The sequence below is a fragment of the Mesoplodon densirostris genome, chromosome 12, assembly GCF_025265405.1.
Source record: "Mesoplodon densirostris isolate mMesDen1 chromosome 12, mMesDen1 primary haplotype, whole genome shotgun sequence".
Classification (NCBI taxonomy): Eukaryota; Metazoa; Chordata; class Mammalia; order Artiodactyla; family Ziphiidae; genus Mesoplodon; species Mesoplodon densirostris.
In genome coordinates this window covers 32,419,508-32,439,483 of record NC_082672.1, presented here as the reverse complement: position 1 = coordinate 32,439,483, position 19,976 = coordinate 32,419,508, and the positions used below count along the sequence as shown (strand labels likewise).

General features: G+C 39.7%; 1 protein-coding gene across 20 annotated transcripts in view; it reads right to left on the bottom strand.

Moving 5' to 3' along the window:
• Positions 1-19,976, bottom strand: part of EPB41L2 (erythrocyte membrane protein band 4.1 like 2) — a 272,775-nt gene that overhangs the window by 116,648 nt on the left and 136,151 nt on the right. For all 20 annotated transcript variants that reach the window (XM_060114858.1, XM_060114849.1, XM_060114850.1 and 17 more), the window contains 4 exons: positions 19,549-19,653; positions 9,017-9,059; positions 4,800-4,875; positions 808-1,026 (listed from right to left, as the gene is read on the bottom strand). In XM_060114858.1, coding sequence (XP_059970841.1) covers positions 808-1,026; positions 4,800-4,875; positions 9,017-9,059; positions 19,549-19,653 — 443 coding nt within the window. The remainder of the gene's footprint in view (positions 1-807; positions 1,027-4,799; positions 4,876-9,016; positions 9,060-19,548; positions 19,654-19,976) is intronic.

Genomic DNA, 19,976 nt, shown 5'->3' with positions numbered 1-19,976 from the left:
CATGCTTAAGAGAACCATTTGTTTTCACAGATATAAAAGTTCTCAAAGTGTAACATGGTATTTCAGTAATTAATAACCCTCAGCTAAACCAAAAGTCATCTTCTGTGGATAGAGAAACCACCTGTAGATTTACTACCCTTAACACCCATTACACTCACATTTCTGACTCAAATCCTGATGCCTCATTATCTCCCTGGCTTTCTTATCAAATAATAAAAATAATTAAAAGGCAGAAGAAATGTATGATCAATGCCAAACAAGTACGTGGGTATGTTTGTTTCAGGTGTGTGTATGTGTATGTGTGTTCACGTGTGTATATGAAGGGAGAGGACTGGGAATAGGGCACAGGAGATATCATAGGGAAAAGTAATTTTTTTTTTTTTTTTTTTGCGGTACGCGGGCCTCTCACTGTTGTGGCGCACAGGCTCCGAATGCGCAGGCTCAGCGGCCATGGCTCATGGGCCCAGCCGCTCCACGGCATGTGGGATCTTCCCGGACCAGGGCACGAACCCGTGTCCCCCGCATCAGCAGGCGGACTCTCAAACCACTGCGCCACCAGGGAAGCCCAGGAAATTTTTTTAATAAATGAAAACATTTAGTCTCATGAGCACAGTTCCTCATATTACAGTCATAAAGACAATGGAAGGCTGTCTCAATGACTCCAAGTTATCTTGACTAACACTAGGTGAAGCTCCACAAGGGCTAATGAATAATCCCATCAACTATGCTCAAATGTCCAGCAAATGCTATAAGAGAAGCCATTTAAACCCACCACGGTCACTCTCTCCAGTAAGCAAGTCTACAGACCTGTGGGTCTTATGCAGCTCTGCCACTTTCTCTTCCAGTTCCTTCGTCTGTGTAGGGGCAAACTGGAAGTCGCTGAGGTCATGACTGCCATGCTCTTCTGGGTCATAGTCCCCAAGTTCAGCCTGCAGTGTGTACGATCCCAGGAGGGCATGCGTCACAAAAGAGCAGGGCAGGCGGCCTGAGGCAATGTCCTCCCGGAGCTGAAGGCACAAGAAGTATCTGTGAGGAACAGGGGACAAAAGCGTGGGAGAACAGTTAGTTAAGATTGTAGCGCTCATAAATATGGTTCTGATAGTCCTCTGAAACAAACATATAATACAGGCACTCTTCAAATGCAGAACAAAAAAAGTGTTTTGTAATAAGAAGCCCACCTTCCTCCATGGACTCCTAAACTTGTGATTTATTTATAAAAAATGCATCTAGAGGGCAAAGTAATAGAGTGGAAATTCTGAATTGCTATTCAGGCAACAGTGTATTTTTACTATTACAAAAAAAGAGTTTTGTGACTGCAGGTGAAATTCTAATCACTTAGACAGTCTCCTTGGATTTAAAACTGTAATCAAAATTAGCGTGCTCTTCGAAAGTTATAAAGACTAATAAAATTTAAGAAATAGCTACAGTTCTTCAGGATTTACATGAAAAGCTAAGGTCACCCACCCTTTATCCTCTCTACGCTTTTCATACTAATTTCTTTTCCCGAGACCCTTTAACAACAATCATAAGTCAGTCTCTACTTGGAAGCCCTTACTTGCCCATTTACCCCATCTAAAGAGGCAACTAATTCAGTTTTTACAGTAGAAAAATCATGGGCTTCAGAGCCTGGCAGAGCTGACCATGTGACCTTGAATAAGCTAATTTACTTGCCTAAGTCTAACTTCCCACCTGTAAAATGGGAAGAACTCTATTTCCCTTTAAAGATGAGGATAAAAAATTAGATAATATAAATAAAAGACATTGCATGGTACCTGGCAATCAATAACTAGTAGCCATAATCATAATGTTATTATTAGTTATAATAACAATCATTCAGTGTTCCAAGTGGATTATTACACAGTTATAAAAGATTCTGGCTTTTACTAACATGCAAAAACACGTTACTTATATTTTATGAGGGTTGGGGGGGTCCCCCATCAACTCCTTTTGTTAACATTTGAAAACCTAATTTCTAGTCTTGAATTGAACCACTTGCTAAGGTTACCACTGACTCCTCCCAAGAAAATGGCAGCGCCCTCCCTCATTCTTGAAGAGACTGCCATTCCTATTGGCTGGTGGCTTCTTCCTGTGGATGCTTTTGCCTGGCGGGGGTGTCATGGCTCCGCCCTCCTTTTGCTTCTACCCCCGCCATGTTCAAAGGGACACGCTGCCTGTGGTCCAGGGCTCTTGCTGTTGTGTCAGAGAGCATGTCCCAGAACACGGCATCAGCCATCCCCCAGTTACACCTGTATTACCACCCAAATCTCCTGTCAGGCAGGGCAGGGATTCTGTTTATCATCATCATAAGCCCACAGTTATTAGCAAAGTACTTGCCACATGACGAGTGCTCCATAAGTTTCTAAGAATGAAACTCATCTCACTATCACTACAGTCTTGAGTATTTTTAAGCACTGCAGTAGCTCTCTTTCCAAGGAGAATTATGTGTTTCCTTGACCCCTAGAACTACATGAGCATCACGGCTTTATTTCAGCAAACTAAATTGTAAACTATGATTCCACGTTATCCTCAAATTCTCTAGGTCTAATCAACAATATCACTAGTTCTCCACATCTTACAGCACTGTTAAGACCTGAACACAAAGATTCCATCTATACTAAAATCTTGTTGCTCCTCCTTATATTAGTATATCTACTTTTCACATTGATCCTTTCTTCTGTTTTTAAAGCCTACGGCTAAGGCCCGAAAACTTCAAACAAAAGCCGCAACAGCCTCCTGAGTTGCCCAAGTCCATCTCCTTCATACGGCAGGACAGATCATTCTTCAGGCATAATTCTGAACTGTGTTCTTGCCCTCCTCAAAAGCCTATCCCACCTTCTAGATGTTCACTCAAGTCATAGTGAAGATTTCAATCGTAATATTTAGGCTGCAAAGCTACAGGCTGGTCTCAGGCTTTTAGTTAGCTCACTAGACTGCTATTTCATTCTTCCCCAAACACGTAGGGAGACTGTTCAAGGTCCCTCAAAAAGAAAACCAAAGCACTTTACCGATGTTATAAAGTTGCAATCACCAAAGGATTATCATCCCCAAATGAATCACTGCAAGGAGGAATGTATGTACAAAGAGGGCGCTGGGTCACAAAGTCCCAGTTATGTGCACTGTTCAAAGGCCCTCCCGCAGTGAGGCCTACGTGCGTATCCTACGCACGGCAACCTGTCAAGTTTCATGCTCTAAGCAGCTCACTGCGTAGTTACAAAAGCTGCTATTTATTATTTACTAGCTGAAGCTAATTCAATAAAAACTTAATTAGTATCAGTAAATCCTTATTCAGCAATAACCAGTAAAGGGGGGGGGGAAGGTCTGTCATTTATCGAATCTTGGAAAAAAATCTCCATTATTCCTAGTTCACATGGATATCACGCACTTGCTTAAATATCTACCCAACTTCACATCTGATGACAAAACTGGCCTAGCAGAAAATGTCAAGGACACAGGAACCACTGGAATCAAAAACAGAGTCTTCAGCTAACACCCTCTAATTTTCCAAGAGTATATATACAGAATGCAGTTTTCCTTGGCCAGGTGAATAATCTTTTTAAAATATATACAAATCACTCTATAGACCTACTCTTACCAAAGCTAAGAATTCCAATCGTTGATACCCAGCTTAATAGGGCTAAGATATCAAGGTACTCGTGGACTCTAAATGTTCCTTGTTCCCATTCAAACACTTAGTCACTCTCAAAATCAGTAAATGCTCTCTTGCTCCTAAACTGAAACTTTTATTTGCAATTTAAGCATGTGTCTGTATTGTCCAGATAATCTGAGAGGAGATGGAAAAGAAATAGCTACTGACTCTTACATAAGAAAGCCTACCTTATTAGTTTTTTATCCTGGGGATCAGGTGTGTGTGTGTGTGTGTGTGTGTGTGTGTGTGTGTGTGTGTGTGTGTGTGTGTGTGTGTGTGTGTGTGTGTGTGTGTGTGTGTGTGTGTGTGTGTGTGTGTGTGTGTGTGTGTAAAAATTACAGTTCAAGAGACTTCCAAAAATTAACTTTTAGAAAGTTTTTCATTTTTCTACCTTTATATAACGTTTGTAAGCTGAGATTAGTACACTGGCACACATGGGTTACACGATAAAAACTATCTTAGTATGAATATCTGAAATATTAATAAATACCAGTGATTTTTGAAAGTATAACATAGGAAACAAAGTTGCTGCAATTTTTTTTTATATTTATTTATTTGGCTGCGCCAGGTCTTAGTTGTGGCATGCGGGATCTAGTTCCCTGACCAGGGACAGAACCCGGGCCCCCTGCATTGGGAGCATGGAGTCTTAATCACTGGACCACCAGGGAAGTCCCTGCTGCAATTTTTAAAAAATATTCCATTACTTGAATATAAATGGCAAGTTAAAGAAAAGTGAATAAAATTTCTGAAACCAGAAACATTTCAAACTATTTTGGAATTTCCACTTCCAAGGAAACTTCTAAAACTCAGCTTAAGAAAAAATGTTTTGGTTTTAATCCTAAAATTACCACCATTCCCCCCCAGGGCAATGAAATAAATGAGAGCTGTAAGTAAAGAATCATTTTTAGGGGCTCCCCTGGTGGCGCAGTGGTTGAGAGTCTGCCTGCTGATGCAGGGGATGCGGGTTCGTGCCCCGGTCCGGGAGGATCCCATGTGCCGTGGAGCAGCTGGGCCCGTGAGCCATGGCCACTGAGCCTGCGCGTCCAGAGCCTGTGCTCTGCACGGGAGAGGCCACAACAGTGACAGGCCCGTGTACCGCAAAAAAAATAAAATAAAATAAAAAAGAATCATTTTTAGTATAAATGTAAAGTACCTGGTGATATCTTCAGTCAACTGAGAAGGATCAGGAGGATAAAACTTCACATTAAAGCTGAACAGCCAAGGAAGATCTGTAATTATTAAAGATCATGATTATTTATGCAACCAACACAATCACCATTTATACTCATAAAATTTAAAGGTCAATGTTCAAATAGTATAGATCAGTCCTGCTACAAATCAATTTAGAGAATTTTTTAATTTAAAGAAGATATCATTTACAAAACAAAAATGAAGAGAAAAATAAAGTAAAAATCAATTCCATAAATAACCCATCATCAAAGAATAATAGGTTCACTTTTTTATAAACATTTACTGGTATGTCAACAAGTGTTTTATATGGTGATCTAGTATGCAAAAATTTTAATATAAACTTCATGTAATAGTTCTGAGATAAGATTTGTTTTAACCACAGGATCTCTAGATGCCAAATATTCTCCACACTTTAAAAGAAGAAAAAGAGGGCTTCCCTGGTGGTGCAGTGGTTAAGAATCTGCCTGCCAATGCAGGGGACACGGGTTTGAGCCCTGGTCCGGGAAGATCCCACAAGCCGTGGAGCAACTAAGCCCGTGTGCCACAACTACTGAGCCTGCACCACAATTACTGAAGCCCGCGTGCCTAGAGCCCATGCTCCGCAACAAGAGAAGCCACAGCAATGAGAAGCCCGTGCACCGCAACAAAGAGTAGCCGCTGCCCGCCACAACTAGAGAAAAGCCCGCGCTCAGCAACAAAGACCCAACACAGCCAAAAATAAAATAAATAAAATAAATTTATTAAAAAAGAAAGAAATTTAGGATTTCTATATTGTTGGGGGAAGAGGGGTAATGATCAAATGATCACTATAACTAGTCAAGAAATGATTAATGGGCTATTGGAAGGGAGAGAGTGATAAAACGTAACAATACTTAAAGACAATAAAAATATTTCCCAGGTTTTATAAAGTAGGCTTAAGAATATTCGTGAATACAGTAAACAACCATGCCATAATGACTTAACAAAAGTTAAAACACTGCTATTTATACATTACCATTTAACTTATGTTTGATTCATCATGCTTCGGATGGCTTTAAAAACAAACCAACAACAACAACAACAAAAACACACTCAACTCTGGGGACAGGGCAGGTATTATTTTCGTAAAGGGATCAAAATAATTCCAAAGGTCTGAATTCAGAGTTATACTCAAAGTTCATGCTATTTCCAAATAAAAACATAAAAACTGTGTGTGTGTGTGTGTGTGTGTGTGTGTGTGTGTGTGATTTCATTTCACACATATTTGAAGGCCTCACAGTTGCTTTCATTTAGGGACTTGAAGAAAAATTTCCTGAATCCCATTCTCTTGTTCAATGGGTCATTTTATTCTTTTCTCACCATAGACACGCTAGCTTTTCTCCTACTCAGAAGTCAATGAAGAGTTATTGAATAGCTACTGTGAATACACAGAACTCTTGCTGGATTTTGGCTCAGTACATCATTATTCTACTAATAACGCAAACCTGCCAAATTTAATAAACAGATTTAAGTTCCCTCTATACATTTAAAACATCATAAAAAAGATATAGAACTTTCTTGAGTATTAAGAGACATGCCATTTCTTGGCCAGTAGCACCAGGTTGGCTGTGATGCATATGTACTTCTTCAAGGTAATTACTAACCCATAATTAAGCAAAGTCATCACAGGATTATCATATCATTTCTTAATGGATCTTTATTTATTTGTTTCCTAGGTATTAACACCAGCACATGCTTACCTGGATATGACGACAGGGATAAGTTTCTAATAGAACACATATTTCAGGTTCTATTTCCAATTCTAAAGTTGATAAAGTTGTACCAATAATGCTAAACTTTTTATTTAGTTATGGATTATTATCATTTTTACCTAGCTATATAAACAGTCTATCTAGCTATGGATTGTTTATATATTAATACAGGCAAGCCTAGGATATATAGCCTTATATATCTATATAGTCTTATTTGTGTACATTTGAGAAAATAAAGATTTTTAGGCAACTTTTACACAGAAACGGATAGGCTGTCAGTTGTCAAAAGTAACTCAAAAAAGATTGTTTACCTCTGTTAACTGAATGACAATAAATCACAGCAGAGGTTGGGCTAAGAGAGAACAAACAGTTCTTTCATCCATTTTAACACATGCCGAAAGAGGTAAAATGCAACAGCTAAAACTTCATTTCCTCAGCCTACTTTCATGATTAGGACGGTACAGGATTCCATTAGGGAACTAGTTCCAATAGTTTGAAAATGCCAAATCCTGTGTTACTGTTATTCCTCTTGCCAAACCACAAGGGCAAAAGTCCTGAAATAACTCTAAAAAAAAAAACCTTCACAATTAATCAAAACATAAGACCGTGATTCATAATCAGCAAGAAGAGCCTTGCCTTCCAAAAGTTAGGACAGCTCCATGACTCTGAAGTGAGTAGCACACAAACATAATCCAACAGAAGCCAAAGCAAAACTATAGGAAACAAATTCAATGGAACATCAATCATGTTTCAGAGGTTTTCCTGTTCCGTCCATGGTTTGGGTCACTTGGCAAGTAGGGTTTCAGAGAAAGTGGAAGAACCAAGCATCCATACCTTTTTGAATTCACGCACTTTGCAGAGTTTTAACAACCGCAGAAGGGACTAGAAAAAGTTCCGAAGCTTTCTGGTACAGTTTCTTCCATAATGTAAGCATAATGTATCTCTGTCTAATTACTCCTTTTCTTTACTTTCCCCCTTTTCTATTATGAAGCAAACATGAATGGATGAAACACCAAGCTAATAAATGCATGGCAGAGGGGTGGGGGAGGGAGGGAGGGAAGGATGGAAAGCCAGGGATAACCGTCAAAGTCAAAAGATAGGGTGACCAACCACCCCAGTTAGCACTAAAAGTCCCACATTCTGAGAAACCCCTCAGGCCCTCACAGTCCTGGGCAAATCAGGAAGGTCACTCTAATCAAAGATATTTGAAAAATGAAAAGAAAGATGAGTCTACAAGGAGAGGAAATAGGAAAAATAAGGTATACACTCAGTAAAGAAAAAAAAAAAAGGAGAGTAGAGGAGGAAAGAAATGATGGGAAAACTCCCAAACTTATTACTAATTTGAGAGAGAAAGAAAAAGAAATAAAGAAAACAAATGTGGAGAACTGAAAATGAGATGGAAGGTAGACAGAAAGGAACCGGAGGGAAAAGCATAGATGTGTTCCAGTGTTTTGACGTTGGGAATAAATAAGTTGGGAATACTAAAGAAGTAGGGAAATGAAACCAACAGTGCAAAGAGCATCCTGCTGGCTGGCACTCAGGGAAATGGCTTCTCCCTGGACAGCTCTGGGGCCCACCGTCCAAAGGGCTGGTAAGAATTTTGTTCTCTTGTCTGAACAGTCCAGCTGTTTGTGGCTCCCTCCTTTTCCTGCTTAAGTCATTCACAGACCCTGAAGTACATTAAGCAGCCAGATCCCCTATCAGAGATTGTTCTGAGGTGATAAAGACTCGTGATGCAGATATCACAAAACCAGCCACAGGAGGGAACTGAAGCTGGTTAGATAGAGTGGGACACATAAGTCACTTAGGGAGATGACAGTAAGAACAAATGGGGAAATGGAAGAAAGGGACAAACAGAACTAAGAACAAACCCAGACTCAGAGCACAAAAAGTGGCCCAAGGAGGAGAGAAGGCAAACACCCCAGAGGACTCGAAGGATCATTTTGCATGGCCTTCACTCCTCAAACCCTCACTCCAGGACATCCAGAAGCAGTGTATCCATATGCCTCTGGAGCCAGAGGCACGCTTACTAATTCAACTAATTGGACACGCAGCCAAAATCAAGTAAACAAAGCAAGAGTAGTAGGCTCTCTTGGGTACATTGCATATAAAAAGGGAAAGTGACAGAAAAGCAGCTTCTCATACTTTCCCCCAGAGATAAAGATCAGGTGCTGCTTCACAGTGGTAGACACCGTGAGGGAATATTTAAGAAGAGGAGTCTACAACCTCTTGACCAGGAGTCCCTAAGCCATGACCAAAATAAACAGTCATGATTCTACAGAAATATTGTTGAGTTTCAACTTCCTTCATGATATGAATGCAAAACAGAGCTGATCATTCTATCACTATCTTAGTCTAGTTTACATTCCTGTGAATTTTAGTAAAGACAGAAAAACACAGATGTCAAGATTAACTTGATAACTTCAAAGTATGATGATTTAATACTCACTTCGCAGCTGTCTCTTCATTTCTTTTGCGGGATCTAGCCAGTTCTGCAGGGGGTGAAAAAAAAAGGTTAATTAACCCATAAGAAGTAGTCCAGAGTCCAAAATGGAACAGTTTACAGTTCACATACTTACTTAAGTGTAAACATTTTAACAAAGTCCTATGCAAACAGCTACTAGCATTCCACTGGGCTCAGTACTGGTTTGTTTTTGAATGCGTGTTTGTGTGTGTGTTATAAATAAGATATTAAAACACTTTAAGGTGGGTCTCTTGGGCCTTATTTTCTTGGATGTGAAATCAAACATCTACCCAAATGACGAGACGTAATACATCTACATCTAGTCTTTATTCTATAGTAGTACTGCCAGCAAACAGCCCCTGTGGACGCTGAAATGAGAGCTCAGTCAAGGACAATAACTGCTCTTATTCATGGATAAAATGTGAATTGGAAACTATTGGTTACAAGTACACATACCCCAATCAAACACAATTATCTCAACTCCTAAAGCCAATTCCTCCTTAAACTTTGTTTCTGCCTGCAACTGTACAAGTCCATGGAGAAGTACTGTCAGATTGGAGCCAGTATTTTCCTTCCTGTAAGATTTAAACATCCTTTTAAAACTTCATTCCAAGTTGAAAGTCACAATCCTAAGGGGCTCCCTTTCACTTTTCCTTTATTTCCACCCTTTGAGAAAGTTAAAAAAGATTCTAGGGCTTCCCTGGTGGCGCAGTGGTTGAGAATCTGCCTGCCGGTGCAGGGGACACGGGTTCGAGCCCTGGTCTGGGAGGATCCCACATGCCGTGGAGCAACTGGGCCCGTGAGCAACAACTACTGAGCCTGCGCATCTGGAGCCTGTGCTCCGCAACAGGAGAGGCCGCGACAGTGGGAGGCCAGTGCACCGTGATGAGGAGTAGCCCTCGCTCGCCGCAACTGGAGAAAGCCCTCGCGCAGAAACGAGGAACCAACACAGCCAAAAATAAATAAATAAATAAATAAAATTAAAAAAAAAAAAAAAAGATTCTAGGAAACCACTATAATATCTTAAAGCAAAAAAGACCAAATTTGAACTACTAGGTTCAAACCCTCTAAGGACATTAAATATTTGTTTTTTTAAAGCTACAGGCAAAAGATGTATCCAATAAAAAAAATTTGCTTATGTGTGTGTGTGTTTATGTATATACTATATATATGTTTATTTTTTATACTTCTCCTACATTATCCTCAAGTCATTATTAAAGTTCACTTTATCTTCACTAATAGAACAATTACATTTTTGAGATATATTAAACTGACTCAAATAATTGGCTTTAGAATAAATAAGTTTCGTTCATTCTAAAAGCATCCCAAATCATGTATTATAACATCTGTATTTAAACAGAATTTTATTCAGATACATAAAGCAAACAATTAAAATGTTTACTGCTACATAGAAAATTATAACCTACTATCTTAACGATATGTTGAATGGGTACAACGGAACATTAACTTACACACTATTAAGAAGTAGTAACAACAGGATGCTTTGAAAGCAAAGCTGCACAGACCCCCACGGGTCTTACTATACCATTCAGGGCTTATACTCGGGGCAGCAAGGATCCAAGGTGTGCATGGCTCTGTTCTAACACTGCTTATATTCAACCCTCTCAACAAAGAGTTACCAGAGCTTGGTCTAAGTTTCATAGCACTGGTGGCCCAGCTGCATGGCCCACTGATATGAAGGGCCAATAGGACCCTCTCACGGTACCTCCAGTGCTGTGTCAAGGAGCAGCTCTAATTCTCCCCCGAGAAGAGAGCCTGGCATTCAGCTTCCCGGCCCTGCAGCAGCTGTCCACGCAACAGCTGGCTCCCAAATGGCGGGCTATCATGAGGCACAAGAATGAGAAAAACACACCATTCAGCCTCTGGCCCAGACAGGGGAGTGGCTGGGGGAGAGGGAAGGAGAGTCAAAAGTGTTTTGGTATTTCGTCCAAGGATGTAACAACCACAGCAAGAAAAACTGAAGCAGACACAACTCGTGCCAAACTGAAAAGGAAAAAAATCCCGCAGAACGTAAGCACAGAAGAAAGAAGAGAGGGGAGGGGAAACTCCTGGTCTTATTAAAGGCCTAGACACACCCCTTCCAAATCCCCAGTTTCACTGTGTGTTTTGGTATAGATGTCTATCGCAGAACAGCAACAACAACAACAAAAGACCTCTCTGTTCTCGGAGGAAGAGGGTGGAAGCAGCATCATCTTCTGTAACCCCAAGAAGTAACCCTGGGTCCCAGCCACCCGGCACTGTCCATTCTCACATGAAGCACCAAAGCCTCGTACAAGTCACCTGACAGTTTCTGCACAGCATGCAGAGAGTCAATCTGGCTCTGCAGACCCAGGAGTATGAGTAATAAGTTTCTGTGCACCAGCCAACCACATTCAGACTCGCTGTCATTCTCGGGCCACTTTCCACAACATTGCCAGGCACAATATTATGACCAAAGAGGCTTATTCTCTTTATTTCAGAGCCCATCCAAAAACTGAGCAGGCAGAGTTTACCTGATATGATCAAACAGCGGCAGCAGAGAGGATTTGTTGCATCCACCGACCTGGTTTGCCCTTTGGTACCCATTTGTTAACCACACCCACTTCCACACTGTGAACTCCATTCCCACCCAGGAGTAAGGAGGTCTTTGCAAGGCCAGGATAGACCATTATTCCCTGCGTCCTTCACAGGACTTGGCAGTTCTAGGCAACCAGTGTAAGTACTAAATTAATACCTGTTGGCTGGTGGCCCACTGCTTGTCTCCTCCCTTCCCATGCTGTGATCAATTTAAAAGACCACAGGTTATATTATTTGTCTTAGGTTTATTTTTATTTGAATAATTAGCTCCAGTGAGCACTTAGATCATGAGTGGGATACAATTTTATTGCCTAGGGTCATAAATTCCTAAGTAAAAAAACCAAAAATGCCTAACATGACTTTTAAAAGAAATATCAGTCTATTATCTGCATTATCAATTGTAAGTAAATAGTGGACATAAAACTCTTTTTAACAGATAAATAATAAAAATGAATTTCTTGGTTCTGACACTTGAGGAGTGCTGGGTGGATCAAGCAGACGCAAAAAGATGGAAAAAGCCAACAGAGAATGACATAAGTGCACACACTCACACACACCATGACAGCTTAGAGCGCACCATTCCCATTTTTTAAAGATTTGGCTGCCACATACATAGACTTTGGAATCAGAACTACATGGAGTCAAATTCTGGCTTTCCACCGACTCTGTGACCTTGGGCTCATTCCTTGTCTTCTTTAAGCCTCAGTTTCCTCAATCTCAAGATGAAGATCATATCATCTACCCCATGGGGTTGTTCTCTTCAAACATTCATTCAAATGCTTCGTGAAGAGTAAGTACACATGCAATGGACTTTATCTAGTGCCTTTAATAGTAGACGTTTTCGGGCAATGATAAAATTAAATTGTTCTATCACCTTTCAGTATATATCCCTTCTTCACATAATTTTTTATTTCCAAAGGAGATATATTACATATATAAGGAAGTTAATATTTATGTGACTACTTCTACCCACAAAAAGTTAATAAATCAGACTCTGGATTCAAAAACTAGACTCACTGTAGTCATGGGCCAGATGAGATTAAAAATCAGACCCCTTCTCCTTAGAGAATCCTATCACAGGCTTCCAACAAAAGTAAATTAAAATTAAAATGTGGTCCTAGAATGTCAGTGTTAATAAATCACCTTAGAACATGAAATCAAGAGTCTGTGAATCAGGTGGGGGGAAAAAATGTCACATCTTTATCTTCATTAACTTTTAGCTGAAAGTTAGCATTACTATTAATTATGAATGTAGGGGGAAAAACAAAAAAAAAACCTGGCTAATATCAGCAGTGCCTTTAGCTTTGTCACTCATAGGAATCAAAACTATTTCCACAGCACATTAGAGTAGTTGCAGATCTTAAAATATCATTTATACTAATCAATATTTTGAAATCACAGTAGGGATTAGATATTGGTGATGAATTTATCCCAAGTTTTTAAATTAATATGTTGAGAATGTTATTTATTGGCTTCCTTTATAGGCCTGTTTTTTATAATCATACATTTCAAACACTGTTCTGAGAAGCAGAAACCCAAGTTAGAAGTTTTTAAAATGCCTAGCCATGCCTTCAGAATTGGTGCTTGTCAATTTTGCCAGGTGAGAGAAATTAAACTTAATCCAACACACACCCTATTACCAAATGTTAAAAGAATAATTTTGTCTAAAATCTGCATTTTCCTTTAAGAATTTACAGCACTGGTGCTTCCCTGGTGGCGCAGTGGTTGAGAGTCCGCCTGCCGATGCAGGGGACACGGGTTCGTGCCCCGGTCCGGGAAGATCCCACATGCCACGGAGTGGCTGGGCCCGTGAGCCATGGCCGCTGAGCCTGCGCGTCCAGAGCCTGTGCTCCACAACGGGAGAGGCCACAACAGTGAGAGGCCCGTGTACCGCAAAAAAAAAAAAAACAACAAACAAAAAAAAATTTATAGCACTGAAGCAGATCCCCTTTATTATACCTCTGTCTAAATTAAGTCTAAGAACACTGCCATCACGTTGGTGTTAGCAGAAACCTTACAGGCCCTCTGTTACAGTGAAACATTCACTATGCATCTGGGAGAACATGATCCCAACACCTGTCTGCGGTATTATAAGGTGTAACTGGATTGAATATAGAATTTTATTAAAGAATAGTTTATATGTGACAAACAGTTTAATACGAGAGTTTTTAGTTCTAGTTTCTGGGGGAGGAAATGGTCTGGCCATCAGAGAAATGCGTTAATCAATTTTCACAAAGTTAGCTGTGGATATCAACTACGCTTCAAACAAGCTCCCCTTTCAATATGACTTGAAGCAAAATGACATTAAAATCCCGGGCTAGATGCCAAACTCTGTTAACATCAAAAATTCAAGACAATATTTTCCCTTTAAAGATAGTCCAGGGCCTCCCTGGTGGCGCAGTGGTTAAGAGTCCGCCTGCCGATGCAGGGGATACGGGTTCGTGCCCCGGTCTGGGAGGATCCCACATGCCGCGGAGCGGCTGGGCCCGTGAGCCATGGCCGCTGGGCCTGCGCATCCGGAGCCTGTGCTCCGCAACGGGAGAGGCCACAACAGTGAGAGGCCCGCATACCGCAAAAAGAAAAAAAAAAAAAAAAAAAAAAAAAAAAAAGATAGTCCAAAATCCTTAATGATGGTTCCATTTAGACATGAATACAAGAACTATATGGACTGGGAATTCTGTGTATAAAAGAATAACAGGCTGCTTGATTTCACATATTCCTAAAGAAATTTTCCATAGTAAAGTTTGCATGAGTTTTCTACAGACATTAAAAAGTTCTAACACTAATAATGATAGATTTTCATACTCAAGAGTAAAGTGGAAGGCTTCCAACCATGAGAGACACAGCACTACACTAAAATAAGATGAGATATTCCTTTCCATGGAAAATTTTCATACAAATAACCATGGCTTTACATTATAATATGTTGAAATGATCAGGGACTGAAAACGTCCATAAATACAGATAATATTCAGCATTTTAAAAAACAGTTTAAATTCCTATTTCCTATAGTATCCTATTGTTGAAATCGCATGAGCTGAGTTGGTGCAATAGTAATAATTTTCTATGGAAAAGAAAAGGACACGATACAAATCTAAATTTGAAAAATAAGAGTTCTTTAGCCCAGACATCTTGAGGACTGGATTTTGTCCACATAAGCAAGAAGGAACAAAACAAAATATATACAACACAAAAGTTACAAAGGCAAATCAGATTATATATGAATGATTAAATATATTCCCAATCACATGTGAGCACTGATTTCCTGAAAAGTGAGTATTTCAGAAAGGACACTGCTGTTTATTCTCCCACTGTTCTATAGTTAAAGCCTAGATAACAAAGTGTGTGCCTAATTTTGTGAGCATTTTCATCTCGAATTTTGTAAGAGAAACTACAGAGTAAAATAAGGAATTATGAGTTCCCTGTTTAGTATTAGCTTTTTTGTCAATGAGAACCTTCTGGAGAACCCCTCCAAACTTAACCTTATCTTAATGGTCTCTGTCCTAATGACCTTAGCCTCTCCTTGACCTCAGCCATCCCTTTTCATAGCTGAACACTCAGTCGTGTCACCACACAGAGTTCTCCACCTCATTAGATGTCACTGTTCCATTCTCAGATGCAATCATTTCCTCTCCTAAGTCTTCTAGCCAGTTATTCTCACTCTCCCTGCCCGTCGACTTCTTTGGACTTTCATCCCTTGGTCTCAGCCATTTTCTCCCAGCCTATCAGCCCATTTCAGCTTCAATTATGTTCCTGTGATCCTATGAATAATCAGCTTGATAACCTGTGCATCAGGATCTCCAGTTTTCTCAATCTTTTGCCCTCTAACCATAACCACCGTGAACATAGCCAACTCCCCTTTAATACCCCATTTCTCCACTGTTATACCCAGGGTGCAGAGAGCAATTAGAGAAGCACACACCAATGTATTCTGCTGCCATCACAGTTTTATGATCTCCAATCTCAGCCGGACGGTCAACAGCAATTCACATCTCTCCTAAATCATTGGCTCGTCTACTTTCACTACCACAACCTCAACTGAGGCTACACTTTTGTCCTTTGGGTGAGCAGACCTGCTCATATTCCCTCTCTCAGACCTTTTTAAAGGCAAGACTGGTTGCGTTACATCACTGTGTCAGCCTATCAATGACTAACCATTTTTCTTAGGATAAAGGAGATCTCCCAAGCCTTGAAATATAGACATATAGCCTAGATAGCTCTGCATAATCTGACCCCTTATCAATATCCAGTCTCCCCCCATTAACCACAGCAGATGTCTTTCCATTTAGCAAGCGGTCAGCTATTCCTGCCCAGGGCCCTGTGTGTGTGCTTCCCATGTCCCTTCGCCCAAAGCCCACTCAACTTCAGATCTCTCCTTAAGCATCATGCTCTCCTAAGAAGTCTTTCCCGTTAGTAACCTGAATCTTTCCTGTAGAACAGTAATCAAAATTCAGTAACTGTGTAATTCAGGTTTTTTAACTCTGTCTTCTCAACTAGGACTAAGTGGGGACATCCATGAAGGCAGGGTCTGTGTCTTAATTATTTACTGCTAGAGTTGCAGAAGTACACTGGTTTGCACACAGGTAGTATTTTTTTTAATTGTGGTAAAAAACACGTAACATAAAAATTTACCCTCTTAACCAATTGTTAGTGTACAGTTCAGTAGCGCTAACTATATCACATTGTTGTGCAACAGATTCTAGAACTTCTTCACCTTGCAAAACAAACTCTATACCTATTGAACAACAACTTCCCATTTTCTCCTCCCCCTACTCCCAGGCAACCACCATTTTACTTTGTTTCCATGGGTTTGACTAGGGATACCTCATATAAGGGACTCATACAGTACTTGTCTTTTTGTGACTAACTTCACTCAATATAATATTCTCTAGGTTCATCCATGTTATAGGATGAACAAGATTTCCTTCTTTAAGGCTCAATAACGTTCCATTCACCACACCTTGTATATGCCACATTTCGTTTATCCAATTCATCCATCAAGAAACATTTGGGTTGCTTCTATCTCTTGGCTATTGTGAGTAATGCTGCAATGAACACAGGTGTGCAAATGTCTCTTCAAGATCCTGCTTTCAATTCTTTTGGATATATACCCAGAAGTAAGATTGCTAGATCACTTGGTAATTCTATTTATAATTTTTTAAGTAACCTCTATACTGTTTTCCTAATAGCTGCACCATACTACCTTCCCATCACCAGTGCATAGGGATTCCAATTTTTTCACATCCTCGGCAACATTTTTTATTTTCTGGGGTTTTTGTTTTGTTTTTTTATAGTGGCCATCTTAATGGGTGTGAGATGGCACACAGGTAGTATTTTTAAAATATCTGATAATGTCTAGATATACAGATGTTACACAGATAAAAGGTAAGGCCTCTACCCTCAAGAAGTCCCTAGAGCAATGGGAAGAAAGACTGATAAACAAATAAGGTTTGTGCTAAATGTCTACATGACTGAACTGTCAACTCAGTCCTTGAGTTGCGGGCAGGAGGGATGGTGATGGAAAAGAGTCAAGGAAAATCTCATAGAGTAGGATACCTAAGTTGGATCTTAAGGAAGAGTAGACATTCAGATACCAAAAAAATGAGAAGGATATTCCAAATGTAAGGGATAGTATGTTCAAGCAGATATAGTACGGACTGGCAAAGCTCCCCTTAGGAGAGAAATTTAGAGTGAGTTCAATATGGACTGTATGTGAGAGGTTACTGAGAAATGGAGGTAAAGAAGTAGACGCAAGTCACATGACCAAGATTGTAATTCACACTAAGAGGGTTAAATTGTATCCATTAAACGGTTTGAAGCCAATGAGTGCCAAGATGGGATATGCCTTCGAGAGTTTGATCCAGCAGCAAGGTGAAGAATGATCACAGAGGCCTAAGACTGGACAGTTAGACCAGTTAGGAGGCTAATAAAATAGTCAAAGCAAGAGATGACAAGAGCCTAAACCAAAGCAAGAACTGTGGACAAAGAGAACCAGAAGAGGGATGTTAGCAGGTAGAAAAGACAGAACTCGCTGACTGATAAGCAATGAAAAGAGGTATAAAAAGTAGAAGGAACCTCTCCTCACTCTTCAGGGAACAAATGAAGTTTAAGAGGAAGATGACGTGTTTGCTTTAAGACAACTGAGTGTAGTGTCCAGTAGGCAGTGAAGTATATGAGTCTGAGATTCAGGTGAAAGATACAGATTAGACACATAAGAATCAGCAAAATAAAAAATAGTGAATCCTTCTATCTAAGCACCACTCTTTCTCACGCAAATCTACTGTTCCAGAAATACCGTATGTCTTAATATAGCATATCCTATTTCTACTAACAGAACATGTTATTCTACATATTCCAGAACATATTAGATGGTCTTCCTTTTTTAAAAAGATTAAATGCTCCTGTGAATGTACCAAAATATAATCTCAGAAAAAGTGGGTAATGACAGTCAAATTTCCATCACTTTCTCTTCTGCAGCTCTGAGGGCCAAGAGAAGGGCACATGGTTGGAAACATTATCAAGACTACCTTATAATTTAAAGTCTAAAAAGAGCACCTAGTTTATTTAGTCGAATGTCTAATATGTTATTACTTCTAAGAAAAGTACTCTAAACAGAGTTCTAATGAGAATGCTCACACACTATTCAGCAGGCAGGCATGCAATTTAATTGTCTTTAGTTTAAATGTAGAATTAAACCACAAATTAGGTATCAAAGATTTCAAACTAAGTAAGTTGAGAAAATTTAATTTATATATAATTATCACTCTTAGTACCCTATATTTCATTACCAGGATGTATAAATACACATAATGATGGCATGCGGGTAAATAAAATTTACAGCCTATATCCATCTTACCAACTGACTGTGATGTTAATGTTAGGTGCTGGAAAGTGCACTGTGACCAAGTGCCCTGTGCATCCTCAGACAGAACGATCACAGTGAGTCTGCCCACAGCCACCATCTAACAGACTTAAAAGGGCTTCACTTTAGGGTGTAACCTTCCTTCCACCATGTGAGGACACCATGAGAAGGCCCTGTCCACGAGCCAGGAAGGGGGCCCTCACCAGACACTGAATTGGCTGGCACCTTGATTTTGACCTTCCTAGGCTCCCCAACTATGAGAAACACATGTCTCTTGTTTATAAGCCACTCAGTCTATGGTACTTTATTACAAAAGCCCAAACTGACTAAGACACAAGGCTAGAGGTTAAGTCTGGTTAATTGCCAGAACTGGTAAATATTTCTCTCTTTTTAATATGTTTATGAAACGGAGAAGCCCTGAAGGTCCCTGGAACTGGCATCAAGCATTAGAGCACTCTGATGATCCTGCTTAGTAGTAACTGGGGAAATTCCTGGAGCAGAAACAATCTCAACACACTCCCGGTGCCAGGCAGATCTCCACAGGGTCCTGGCTGGTCAAATCTACCACCTGAGTCAGGCGGGGCTCTGCTTTTCTTTTTGCCCCCAATAACCCACACCACAGGGCAAGGAACACCTTCACCCCACACAACCACTAATCTGTTCAGCAAGGCAAACACTCTCTCCAGACAAGTAAAAATGGGTTCCCTTGACATTTCTTCTAATATGCCTCCTTCCCTGCTTTTCAGACAAGCTTAATTCCTAGAATACAGGGGAATTCAAGAGCTAAACATTGAACATAAAAATTTTAAAACCAGTTCTTTCAGTTTCTAACAATTAATGTAGTATAAGATATTCCATTCTGTCTGCTTACGATATAAGTAGAAAAGCATACAAACACACAATAGCAAAAAGTTATACATGAAAACACAAGTTTTCAATCTTTCCAAATTTCTCCCATGAACATAAAATATGCCATAGTAAAAACATAAAATAAGTTATTTGAAAGCTAAATTTTACACAGGTTACCCACAGTATTTTTCTAAGATGATATAAACAAACTTGAAATAACTTCACTTACTTTCTGCTCAGAGTTCTCCTGAAACACAAGTCCAAAGTAGTCCTTCTCCAAGAGATTGAGATGTTCACACACTCTGTCAAATAACACTTGTCCCTTAGCACGTTTCTGAGGAAAAAGAACAATATCTTTACTTTTCAAGCACTAATGAGTCCATGAGTACTGTAAACCAAGGGCATCATATCAGATAAAATTATTTAGCATAAATTAATATGAAATATTTATACTCCAATCCTCTTTTATAACAATACCAAAAAGTGATTCATAACTTTTTCACTTTAGACTCCCCCAACACACACATAAAGCATAAATTCTAAAACGGAAGCACGATCAGCCTCTATGCTTTACTGTTACTCCATGTCCATACTTCAAAAACTAAAAAAAGTAAAATGCTAAGAGTTCATTTATTCATTTATCAAATAGTTCAAAAA